The sequence below is a fragment of the Carassius gibelio genome, chromosome A10 (assembly GCF_023724105.1).
Source record: "Carassius gibelio isolate Cgi1373 ecotype wild population from Czech Republic chromosome A10, carGib1.2-hapl.c, whole genome shotgun sequence".
In the NCBI taxonomy this organism is placed as follows: Eukaryota; Metazoa; Chordata; class Actinopteri; order Cypriniformes; family Cyprinidae; genus Carassius; species Carassius gibelio.
Window position 1 is genome coordinate 4,171,029 of NC_068380.1, and position 14,076 is coordinate 4,185,104.

General features: G+C 38.5%; 1 protein-coding gene across 4 annotated transcripts in view; it reads right to left on the bottom strand.

Moving 5' to 3' along the window:
• LOC128020876 (C3a anaphylatoxin chemotactic receptor) overlaps nucleotides 1-14,076 on the bottom strand; it is a 59,441-nt gene that overhangs the window by 44,770 nt on the left and 595 nt on the right. For 2 of the 4 annotated variants that reach the window (XM_052607637.1, XM_052607640.1), the window contains exon 2: nucleotides 13,309-13,949. In XM_052607637.1, coding sequence (XP_052463597.1) covers nucleotides 13,309-13,910 — 602 coding nt within the window. In that variant the 5' untranslated portion in view covers nucleotides 13,911-13,949. Of the gene's footprint in view, nucleotides 1-4,884; nucleotides 5,324-11,465; nucleotides 13,950-14,076 lie in introns of those variants that run through there. The other 2 variants (XM_052607638.1, XM_052607639.1) reach the window with 2 other exon arrangements.

Genomic DNA, 14,076 nt, shown 5'->3' on the forward strand with positions numbered 1-14,076 from the left:
CAGGGCACTTACATTCGAATAGAACAAACATCTGAAGCGATAAGAGAAAAATGTGCAGAGCAGGGGTAAGCGAGAACTGGAATTAAGAACCGCTGATTTAAGCCAACGCATCATGACAGCTCTCACAGCAACAACAACAAATTAGCGGTAGACACTTCATCACAAACAGGCAGTGTTTTTAATAAATATTTTTATTGGCCTAGTAAATGTCCTCAGTTATGTTATTTGTGGCTTTGATCATGATGTGAATAATAGCTAGTTAGCTTATCACCGTCTTTTATTTGCCATAGAGATCCCCACAGCGGAACTTGTCATAAAGGTAGTGATAACAAGACCTGTCCGTTTAGAGGTAAGACATGATTGGTCAGTTTTTCTTGGAATTTGGAATTACTCTCCCATTGATTTACTGTTGTTCAGCCTGCTGTAATTTCACAGCTGCACCGCCAATCACAGCGCTGCAAATGCTCTGCGGAAACATTCAAATATGGAGAAAATGGTCGTTCATGTAACACAGCACTGTGAAACTCAGTTCTGCAGAGTTTAGCTCCAACCCTAATTAAACACTCCTGATTCAGCTAATCACGTCCTTCAGGCTAATTTAAAAACTACATGGTTTGTGTGTTGGAGCAGGATTGAAACTAAACCCTCCAAGAACAGACTCTGACACCCCTGATGTAACACATTCACTGAATAGGCACATTTTAAGAGTTAATTTCCATGTAAAATGTATTTATTTTATTTAGGCCTTGATGGTGATTGTCAAATTATGAATTGCTATAAAAATTATGATTACTTTTTTAAAAATATTATTTAAAACTTCATTTAAATAATATTTTTAAAAATTTAATACTATTTTACAGTGTGGTCTTATCTTTAGACACACATTTAATGGCAATTATTAAGAAACAACAAGTTCCTCTTTTTCACATGGACTAGGAATTACTAAGAAACAAGTTTTTTTTTCATGAGACACTTGCCAGTTAAATGCCAGATGGCAGACTTTAGGGTTTGCATGCCAAATGCATACTAATAAATGCAAATATAAACACAATTAATGCAAAAATCAGAGTTTTGTTATAAAACTTTCTGTACTATAAAACTCTATAAAAGTAACCTATTTCTGGATCATTGTGATTATTACTTCTGCACATCTTTTGAAGTCTTGTGGAGGTAGCTTTTTCAGATTTTGCACCCAAACTCTGGAATAGTCTTCCTGATAGTGTTCAGGGTTCAGACACACTCTCTCTGTTTAAATCTAGATTCAAAACACATATCTTCACCAAGCGTTCAAATAATTCACCTCATAATTTGTGACTGCAGTTGTATCTGATCAATTGCGCATAATTATTATTCCACACGCAGCTGCTTTTATCGCTCCCGTCAGAACAGTGTTTATGTACGTCTTCATCATTGTGATGAGTGGGGCGGGGCCGAGAAACGTGGGAACAGGAGCGAGGCCAGTGGAGTGATTGGAGATGAGCAACACCTGCTTGACCCACCGAGTCCCACGGAGGAGATGGAAGGATATAAAACTGGAGCGATGACAGTGAAGGTCGTGCTGTCCGCTGAGGGCCGTCCAGTGTCACCGCCAGGCACCGCGGAGGAGGTCACCCAGCTGGTGGAGGGCCGAGCAGCAGTGCGTCTGGGAACCGGAATTTATTCTCCTCTCTCATCTCTGTCGCTCCTCCTTCCATCTAACTTTCTCTCGCCTCGTCTGTCCTACCCCCAGGTTCCCGCAGGTCCCTGTGAGCGGACAGACGAGGCGAGAGAAAATTACACAGAAGGAGGAGCGACAGAGCACAGTCTCGAGGCCTGCAAGGGGCGATGGGGGTATGTGACGAGTGGGGCGGGGCCGAGAGACGTGGGAACTGGAGCGAGGACGGTGGAGTGATTGGAGATGAGCGACACCTGCTCGACCCACTGGTCTCGAGTCCCACAGAGGAGATGGAAGGATATAAAACTGGAGCAACAACAGTGATGGAAGAGAGAGGACCAGGCCTGGACTTTAATTGTGTTTGGTTTTTATTTGTGTTTTGTCTTTATTTTATTATTAAAGTTTTCATTTTGATTGCCTGCCGGTTCCCGTCTCCTTGTTCCCGATGATTATGGAGTTTTAATCCGTTACAATCATGTCTACCTGTATTTAAGCACGCATACAGTTGTGAGTTTCTGCTCAGTGTGGACAGAACCACTTTTTTTAGAGTTTAACTCTGCTCTCTCTCAACAAGAGAACTGATGATGTAACAGTCACAAAAACCATCACTGTCTGGGCCAACCAGAAGCCGTGGATGACAGGGGAGATCTACAGACTTCTGAAGACAAGGAACGCTGCCTTCAGAGCTGGAGATGAGGTGGGCCTGAGAACAGCCAATTCCAACCTGTCCCGTGGCATCAGAGAGGCTAAAAGACAGCACTCCAGGAGGATAGCCCATCAATTCAGTGACAGCAGAGACACTCAGAGCCTGTTCCTGGGGATATAGGCCATTACAGACTATAAGCCCCCAACACGGACCTGTGACAGCACTATCTCACAGCTGAATGAGCTGTACACCTTCTTCGCTCACTTTGAGGCACAAAACAGCACCACTGCACAGAACACTCCACCTCCTCCCGGTGACCAGGTTTATACATCATAGACTCCCGGTGACCAGACTTATACGTCCATAGCATTAATTTCGGCATTCCACACAATAATTCCTTTAACATCTCATTAACAAACTGGTCCAGCTGGGGCTCAACACTTCGCTGTGCAACTGGCTGTTGGACTTTCTGACTGGAAGACCTCAGGCAGTACGGGTCGGCAGTTACACATCCAGCACCATCACACTGAACACTGGGGCCCCCCAAGGATGTGTGCTGAGCCCCCTCCTCTTCACTCTGCTGACCCACGACTGCACACAGTCACACAACTCTAACCTCTATATTAAGTTTACGGATGACATGACTGTGGTGGGTCTCATTAGCAACAAGGATGAGACAAACTACTGGAGCGAGGTGAGCCACCTGGCCGGGTGGTGCAGTGACAATAATCTCTCTCTGAATATGGAGAAGATGAAGGAGATTTTTGTTTTTAAATAATTAATTCTATATAGAAAGTAGGGGTGTAACGGTTCACAAAATTCACGGTTCGGTTCGATACGATACACTGATGTCACGGTTCGGTTCGGTTCGGTTCGATACGTTTTAGATACAGCAAAATGTAAAAACATCTCAACTTTTCAGAATGCCGCAAGCGCACCGCGGGTAATGTGACAAGAACCAACCAATCAGCTTCATCCTTTCCCGTAACAAGGTTGAGAGCTCAGCCAAGATGAAGGAACAGCTGATCATAGTTGTATATGGATTGCAATTTTGAAATAAATTTAGTAGCAGAGCTACTGCAAGCGATTTTTAGAGCAGGAAATCCATTTATCCTTCGCTGAAATTTCCGCGTCTCATGGAGAGAGCACGTCATTGTTGCTTAGCAAAGACAGACGCCTCATGAGCGAGCCCGAGCGCTTCTGCCCGAGCGCTCTCTTGCCATCACCATTATAGCTTAAAGGGAATCCAAAGTGCACCCAAACACCAGACCTGTTGGTTATTGGAGGATCTTCTCATTTCTAGTCTGTTAAACGCATTGGCTATTTTGCAACGAGCCTTCAGCGCGTACTGAGTGAGCGAGCGCCTGCTGAGTAGCCTAACATAAACATATAAGATGGTGTTTTTTTCTTCTTCGGGAGTGTCAGGGGCGTTGCCTGTTACGTTGTTTGGGTTATTGGGCTACCTTGTTGAACGCATATCATTATATTTCTATCTCTCTCTTTTTTTTTTTTTTCCAAATATAATTAATTACTCCAACGAACCGTTCGGTATACATAATGCGTACCGCGTACCGAACCGAAAGCGTCGTACCGAACGGTTCAATACGAATACGCGTATCGTTACACCCCTAATAGAAAGGGTATAGGGTAGGGAAAGAGTGCCTTTGGCGGGGTTCCCCTACAAAAATTCACATTCTGTGGGCTAAACATCAGATTATTGGGGTCACTTAAACACATGGACAGCCCACAGAAGTTGGGCGACAATATTTTACTTGAGTAGGCTACGGTAATGAAAAAGAGGAAGTAGTTAAAAGTGCCCAATTTTCTTAGTAACTGCCAGCAAATGTGTGTTTAAAGATGTAGGTGATTATTTTTTGCTTTTGCTTTTAAAGATGTTTAGCATAGAAAACATTATGCTCTAGCTACTTGTCCTAGAGAAGACTTCTGTTAGCACAATGAAACTACTGGGTGAAAAATGTATTAGCACTGATTATGAACAATCATTACTCAGAAATAAAAATTCTAATAAATTAATTTATTATTTAATGAACATTACAAAAATGATCAATTTAAACTTTTCTATTTTGCATTTTATTTATAAAACACTGTTTGTATATCATGCACTTTGCTTTAAGTTATTATATGATAACTGCTTAACACAACAGTGAAAAAATAACAGCACAATTATAAAATGACAATCACTGTAATATAAGTAAAATAAAATGTTTTTGTTATACTCACAAACGCAACCTTTAATTTGTGTATATTCCTTTTTTATTTTTCTTCATAATGTCTGCATAGAAACCACATGCCACTATTAGTGAAATATTACAAGCTTTTTCGAAGATGATTACAACCAAAAAAATAATAATGATAATAATAAGCACAGTACTTGATCATGCTTATGTTAAACTTTGTCAACAGATAACGAAACACTAAAATGTATATATATATTTTTTTAAAGTACAGTGGAAAAATGATATCGGCATTATGAATACAAGTTAGATGACTTGCTGAGTTTGACTTGACTTTTGAAAATAAATAAATAATGTAATTCGATTACAATTCGATCAGAAACCTGAATGAGTTCATATCTTCACTACAGTGAGTGGGTTTGTTGTGACTGGGACTGGGTGGTTTGTGTAATTTGTGTTCCCTCCTCAGAGAAAGCTCTTTCAAAAACACGTCTTAGAGAAAGTTTAACATTGCTCTTAAAATCCCGCCCCATGAAAACATACAGAATGGGGTTCAGACAGCTGTTGAAATACGCCAAAGAGACAGCCAGTGGATCCAGTGCCAAAGCCACAAAGTAACTTGCTTGATCTCCGTATATTATCATCAAATCCACTATGTGATACGGCAGCCAGCACAGAAAAAATGCCACAATTACAGCCAGCATGATGCGAAACGCTCGTCCAGAGTGAAAATGTCTCCTGCCTAACTTGCGTGCGATGAATCCGTAGCACGTTGTGATGCACATGAGAGGAACCAAAAAGCCAAACACAAATCTGATGACGCTTAACCTTCTATACCTTCTTTCAGAATTCTCATCATCAACTTGATAATGCACACAGTATGTTTCATTATTTTCTGTGTAAATCTCTCTTGACATCATAAAAGGCAGACTGATAATTAAAGCCAGAATCCAGGCTGCTGCACAGGACAGTCGTGCGATGAACAAGCTGCGATGATTCTGAGCCCAAACCGGTGTGATCACCAGAGTAAACCGATCCAGACTAATCAAGTTCAAGGTGAAAACGCTGGCAAACATGTTGATGAGCAGAACGAAGTGGAAAATCTTGCACGTTGTGGATCCGTACGGCCAATAATCATCAAATTTGCTCTCAATCACATAGTAAAGAGTGAGAAGGCAGCACAAGAAGTCAGCAATCGCTAGATTCAGAAACCCTACTGTATTAACAGTCCTCTTCATCTTCAATCCAGCAACATACACGACAAAGGCATTTCCAGGAACACCGAGGATCAAGGTCAGGTAGAAGAAGACCAGAGAAATCACTCTCATCGGATATTCCAAAATGTTATAATAATCCTCCATTGCAGTGATGGAGCTGAAGTGCCTGGTTCATCCTGCTAATATCACATTTTGTCAATGTAAAATCATAAATCATATTTAAAGTGTAAGAAACTTGTATAGCTAAATAATTATATGATCAATGTATTTTTATTATTGGCAAAGCTGAATTATGATTGCAAACATGCAACATGCTATTTAAGCATTACAAAAAGTCATACAAATAGCTTTAGGCAAGTAATCATGACTTACTTTGTGGTGATTCCATTCACAATTATTCCGGTCAATGTTTTCTTCTCTACTGTTCAAGACTTTATACCACTTCTTCAGTTTTGTTACTTCATCATGCGTCAGCAACATTTCAAACATGGAGGGGTTGTGAAACATCATGACCAACTCTGTAAAGATGATAAGCTGTAATTCATGAATTGAAAAAATACTAAACTAAGACTAAAATAGCAATTTAACATGTAAATAAATGCAGAAATTAAGGCAACCAATTGCAAGTCAGATTTATTTAAATAGCATTTAAATGCAAAATTATTAACATATTATATTAGTTAACTTATATTATTGTTTATTTTTAATGTAGTATTGTATTTAATATGCATTATAGACAGCTGGACAAGGATAGGTTACGTTGGGTGATGATATAATTCAACTAAGATTTCCTATAAAGAGTTGCTTTATGTGAGTATATGTACAGTGGGGGAAATATTTATAAGATCCCCTGCTGAAACCTCAAGAAACCCCATGGAAAAAAAATACATTTGTATAAAGATTAGAAATGTATTTGCATTTCAGTAGGTGAAATAAGTATTTGATCCCCTACCAACCAGCAAGAACTCTGGCTACCACAGATTGGTTGTGTACCAATGTGGAACACAGTTTAGTCGTCTCACGTTAAGTAATAACTCCTAATGTCACCTCGTTAGGTGTATAAGACACCTCTCCACACAATCTGTATCTTCCATTCAAACTTCTCCCCCCATCATGGGAAAGACCAAAGAGTTGTCAAAGTATGTCAGAGACAAGATTGTAGATCTGCACAAGGCTGGAATGGACTCCAAGACCATCAGCAAGAAGCTTGGTGAGGAGGAGGCAACTGTTGGTGCGATTATTCAGAAAATGGAAGAAATACAAAACAACCATCAATCAGCCTCGGTCTTGAGCTCCATGCAAGATCTCGTCTTATTGGGTAAGGATGATCATGATACAGGTGAGGGATCAGCACAGAACTACACGGGAGGAGCTTGTTAATGATCTTAAGGCAGTTGGGACCTCGGTCACCAAGCAAACCATTGGTAACACACTACGCCGCAATGAACTGAAATCCTGCAGTGACCGCAAGGTCCCCCTCTACAGGCCCCTTTTAAAGTTTTCCAAAGAACATATAATGATTCAGAGAAGGATGTGAGAAAGTGCTTCAGTCAGGTGACACCAAAAATTGGCATTAACTCGACTCGCCATGTTTGTAGGGAGAGAAATGACTCTAAGAACACCATCCCTACAGTCAAGCACGGAGGTGGAAACATTATGCTTTGGGGCTGTTTTTCTGCTAAGGGTACAGGATGACTTCAACACATTACCTGCTTTTCCACTGTCGGGCCAGTGCGAGCCAGGACTTAAAATGGGCTGGGCAGGGCTAATCGCCTCGGGCCAGTAGCACCGAGGCCAAAATTGCGCTGCATTTCCACTGTGGTACAGCGTTATGAAAATAGCATGCTTATTCAGGTGAGACTGTTTCTGTTTATTTGTAATCACATTTAGAATGAATCATAATTTCTCTATTTTATAAAAGCTCCCGAAAAAAAACCCCATTATTATATTTTTATGAAATAGGCTACATGGAGCTAAACTCTTTAGACGAGACTTATGACAGATAAAATTTGTTACTACACGATTGAGCTGACGTCTGATTTCTTCAAGCGGTCACAGTTTACAATGTTTACTATGGTAACTTAAATACCTAGCGTGCATAGTCGTCTACATTGCTTACAAATATTTCTGCCTTTTATGCTGATTATAATCCACATTGAATTGGATCAAATTTTTTTAAACACTCGCAGCTGACTTTAAATGAGTTTTTAGCTCAACTTATTTTAAAAAAGAGAAACTCCGCCTTTGTTCATAACCATTCCTCTAGCCCCAGCTGGCCCGCTTTGGCACAAGGTTTTCGTTGGGCCAAACCCTGGCAGCTGGCCCCGAGGAAGCCCCGACGAGGCACGATCAAGCCCCGTGAGTGACCGTGGAAACGCGACTGGCCCTGGCACGCACTAGCAGTGGAAACGTGGCTATTGAGCAGCAAATGGACAAGGCCAAGTACTGTAAAATCTTGGACGAGAACCTCCTTCCCTCAGCCAGAACACTGAAAATGGGTCATGGATGGGTCTTTCAGCAGAACAATGACCCGAAACATACAGCCAAGACAACAAAGGAGTGGCTCAAAAGAAGCACATTAAGGTTATATAGTGTCTGGCCAGTCTCTAGAACTCAATCCTATAGAAAATCTTTGGAGGGAGCTGAAACTTCAAGTTGCCAAACTACACCCAAGAAACTTTAAGGATTAAGAAAGGATCTGTAAAGAGGAAGGGATCAAAATCCCTCCTGAGATGTGTGCAAACCTGGTGACCAACTATAAAAACGTCTTACCTTTGTGCTTGCCAACAAGGGTTTCTGCACCAAGTCCTTAGTCATATTTCGCTTTGGGATCAAAAACTTATTTCACTCACTGAAATGCAAATCAATCTATAACCTTTATATAGTAAGTTTTTTACTGGATTTCTTGGTTGGTATTCGGTTTCTGGTTGTCAAACTCTCTAACCACTAGTCCACGACTTCCCCTTCACAAAAAGTTGACCAACCCTTCCCTGGTGGTCTAGTGGTTAGGATTTGGGGCTCTCACCGCCGTGGCCCGGGTTCGATTCCCGGTCAGGGAAACCTCTTTTGCCTTCCAATGGGGGACTCAGCTAGCACTAATATCCTCAGGGGGAATTAATTAACAGGCTTTAGAAAATGAAGACACACGTGTTACCTTCTGGCCTGACCAGTCCTCCAAGGAACAGGTAGGGGTACAAGTTTGCCTGCCTGGAGCTGACTTGGAGTGGAAGACATGAGACGCCGGATTGGGATCGGGAGTGATAGCTATCTGTAACATGGATGTGTAACTATTTAACAAACATAAACGACAAAAAATAATTTAGAAAAGTAAAAGATGAGAGTTATAATGACTAAAAGAGTACATAAACATAATGAGTAAACCTAACTAAAAATTATCGTTTGTGTTGTGACCTTGTGATTAATCTCCATTTCGTCCCACAAAGTTCATTGGATTCATTATATCACGGCTATTAAATGAATGGTTAAAACACACATTTTAAAATAAAAACATCTAGTTAAGCGTTTCAGTCTAGGAATTGGTGTACAAATAATAAATTGGTGTATTTATTTTGGAGCCTTTACTCAACTTGTGCAATGGTTGTTTCTTTGAGGAAAGGAGCTGTATGTATATGAATATAGAGCAGGTTAAGATTAGTACAGAAGCAATATATAAAGAAAACATAATAATCTTCATTTTATTTATCCAGAACTATAAACATTAACTTTCTGGTGTTTGAAGAGAAAACATCCATATTTGGAGCCCTAATAGTAGAGTACAGGTCCATTATTTGCAAAAATAAGGGTCACTGTACAATCAATATTTTCGTAAAATAAATACCAAACAGGTCATCAGGACACCAATGCAAATCTACTTAAAAATAAATCAATGAAATTGCATTAAATGTTGATGTGGGTTTGAGTATTCTTATTTTGTGAGACATTCTTATGAAATATGATGACACCACTGGCCAATCAAAATCAAGTATCCACAGAGGCCAAATCATATGAATATTGATTTTGTCCAAATTAAAAGACAATTTGAATCTATAATTATAACAAAAAAGTCTTTCTAAATTAAAACATACACTTATCTGGTCTTTAGCTATAATATCAATTTGAGATGATATGCTCAGCAGTCATGTGATATGTGGCATAAAAACAGAACTCTATAGCTTAACAAAACTAATAAGTTCTGTATTGATGTTACACACACACAAAGTAATAGTATAGCATTAGTAGCTATTAGATTAGTATATACTGTATATATAGACAGAATATTCATGGACAACAAGATAAGTGTCAGCAGACAACATCCTGTCAGACACACCATTAATGTTCTCAAAACTTTAGCACCTGTCTCCAAAAATGATTGTAATAATAATAATATTAATAATTGCTAATTTAGTATTTAACATTGTAACAAAACAAAATTCAAACCAAAAAATATCCGAACAGCTGATGGGCACCATTGAGTTCCATAGTAATTATTTGTCCTACTATGGAAGTCAATAGTTCCAGTCAACGGTTTAGATTCCACCATTTTTCAAGATATTTTCTTTTGTGTTCAACAGAAGAAAGAAACTCTTTCCAGTTTTGAACAAGTGGAGGATGAGTAAATGATGACAGAATTTAGATTTTGGAAGTTAACTATTCCTTTAAGCAACAGATAAACACATTCAGCTGACTAGAAAAACTGACCAATCATATTGAAGCACATTAAAGTCACGTCAGTGAGGAGATCCTGACCTCTGGTGGTGTGGATGGCACTTTATCATGTCTGTTTTACGGAGTAGAAACTACAGAACATAATGAGATTTCTACAAAGTGGTTAAAGAAAATAAATTTAGTTTTTGTATGCTAGGAAACTAATTTTATGTTGACTGTACCAATGGATCAAGCACATTTGTCTATAAAACAGTGATGAAAATCAAATCCCTAAGTCCATCAATGTTGACTAGAACTATTTTTGTATAGTTTTAATTTGGAGAATTTGGCACTTTATATGGTCTGGCATGCTAAACCCAATCTAACACACTTTTTAAAATACCATTTTATCAATCCCTTTATAAATATTATGCATTTATTGCTACTTTTACACTGCAAGTCCATTTAAATGAACTAGAGATGACAAAGTTGTGTTTAAACGAAATGGTGACACATTATGAATCAACTTTAACCTATTACTGCTGAGAGAGCATGTATTATTACATGTAGTAAAAAGAGGAACATGTTTAAAGCTGAAAATACTGAGATAAGGGATTTCTTCAGAAAAAGAGTCAGCAAAACATAAAAAAAGTTGTTTATGTTTCTGTTCTTTTAAAGTCTCGTGTCTGAAGCAGTGACACAAACGACTTCCAGTTTGGTGAACGGTGAAATCGAAAGGTCTGAATGAAATATGTCATCATGATTTTCTCCAGTGGTCAGGGATGTCCAGTCAGTCAAAATAAGAGTTTTGGGGCATTTAGACGTAATGTCAACACTTTGTCAAAAGAAAAAAGAATAATAACATGGTAACATGGTTATTGTAGTTAAACCATGGTGGCCACAAATTAACCATAGTTTAACCATTGTATTTGTGGTAACTGTGATTATACAAATGGCAATCCAAAAAACTAAAATAAAAAAAATAAACATGATTACTAAACATTTACTATAGTAAAACCTTGGTTAATTTTCATAAGTATCATATTTAAGCTAAAAAGTTTGACCAGGACCAATACAAAGCTACATAAAAAAAAATAAACTAACAATATAAAATGACATGATATATGATTTGCGTTTAAATAGTTTTATTATGACAGAAGAAAGAGTGTGAAGTGATACGAGACATTTCAAAGGCCAGGTCAGAAAATAAAACATCTGACAGACAACGTTGTTAGATAAGATTCAACTTATTATGTAGAGTACAAGCGAATATTTATCTAAACTTTGAACATAGATAATTCTCAGCTATGTTATGAAAGATATAATTTTTGTGCATAATATGTGCATAAATTGGTATTCCCAATCTATACAATGTGTCCATACATTGCATCTAATTTGCAAATTAATTTAATACACTTTCGTAAGAATATCAATCTATAATTTTTTGTTGCGTTTCCCCAAAATTCCTGATGAACATGTTTGTCCTGGTGTTCTCTACAGAAGACATGCATGAAAAGTATGCCTCGTTTTTCATGTTTATTCTGTCATCTGTAGAAGCCATATTTAAAGGCCAAAAAGAGGAAGTGTTTATGATCAGACACATGATATCTCTGAAATGCCCTGAATGTGATCTCTACAGGACACCCAGACTTCAAACTGTGGCAAGTACAGTCTCCGAGAAATTCACTAAAATATAATGTCAGAAGTCTATGCCTGGTCCCAGGAGGATATAGTACTGAATACTTTTTGGCTAAATTAATGTTTTAAGATCATAACAGTAATTCTAACTTTAAACAAAACAATGCAATAAAATATTTTTTTACAAGTTAAATATTAAAGTCTGGATTGATGTCACACACACACAGTTATAGTAAAGCATTAGTAGCTATTCTTAGTAGTTTATGTAGGCTACTGTACATACAGACACTGGAACTTCGCATTTAAGATGGAATATTGTGTATATGAAGCCTATTTTATTGACGATTAGAGCACATGCCATCAATAGGCACAACATTAACTTCCTCAAAATACTGCACCTGCCTAAAAATAGCATCAGTATTACCGACTGCAAGCTGTACACAAGAAATGTCATCAGCATGATTAATTCAAGTAAAAGTGAAAAAAAAAAAACAATGCACCAACAATTGAGCATTGTTCATCAGGAAAAATACAAATAAAACTCAGAACAGATTATTTTAGATGCACTTAATGGATTTCATAATTTCCTGACAGATACAAAAAGCAGAGTGGACACTTCCTAATGAAAAGTGCTAAAGTAAGCCGTAATGCATATCTTAAGTTTCGGTTTTTAAAAGAAATAAAAAAGGAACAACTTTTCATAGGAGCATTTGGACAAATACAAATGATGTCTAATTAGAAAACACCTAAGATAATTTGTTATTCACACTAAAAAAAGAAAAATGTCTACATGTCACTGCATTCGATAGAATATTAAAGCAAATGTAATGGGTTTTGTTTACAAGTGCACAGGGTTAGTATAGAAGAATGACTGAATAAACAAGCTCATATCTTCTCTAAACTGAGTGCATTTGTTGTGACTGTGTGGATCGTGACGCTTGTGTTCCCTCCTCAGAGAAGGCTCTTTCAAAAACACGTCTGAGGGAGAGTTTAACCTTACTTTTAAAATCCTGCCCCATGAAAACATACAGAATGGGGTTCAGACAGCTGTTGAAATACGCCAAAGAGATGGCCAACGGATCCACTGCAAAAGCCACCAAGGAACTTGAGTCTTTTCCGTACCTCATTATCAAATCCACTATGTGATACGGCAGCCAGCACAGAAAAAAGGCCACAATTACAGCCAGCATGATGCGAATCGCTCGTCGAGAGTTAAAATGACTCCTGCCTAACTTGCGTGCGATGAATCCGTAGCATGTTGTGATGCATATGAGAGGAATCAAAAAGCCAAACACAAATCTGATGATGCTTAACGTTCCTAATGCTGGAAGGCTGGAATCATCTTCTTCACCAACATGAAATGTGCAGAGCGTGCTGTTATAGTCAGTGAAAGTTTGTCTTAATATCATAAAGGGCAAACTGAGCACCAAAGATAAGATCCAGGCCGCTGCACAGGACAGTCGTGCGATGAACATACTGCGATGATTCTGAGCCCAAACCGGTGTGATCACCTGAGTAAACCGATCCAGACTAATCAAGTTCAAGGTGAAAACACTGGCAAACATGTTGATGATTATAACAGAGGGAAGAATCTTACACATGATGGATCCATACGGCCAGTGGTGATTAAGGATGATCTCCGCCACACTGAAGGGTATAGAAAGGCAACACAGGAGGTCTGCAGTCGCTAGATTGAGAAACCATATTGTATTAACAGTCCTCTTCATCTTCATTCCAGCGATGTACACAACAAACATGTTTCCGGGAACTCCGAGGAGAAACGTCAGGAAGTAGACGACCAGAGAAAGTGTCCTCATGGAATTTTTCACCTCTGAAGACACTGAAGGGTCTGTCATACTTTCATTGGAAAAATAATTCCAGAAATCATCGAGATCGTATGTTAATGTCTGGTCCATTTTGCTTGACTTGCTGCTGTCCAAAGTGCTCCGTTTATCCTATAAATATAACATATTATCAGTCAAAAAATTCATTTAGCAGATACACTTATCAAAATGGGGAAATGAACAAACAACATTCAATATTATATCAGTTTGTTCTAAATAGTCACGTATTTGTTGATAT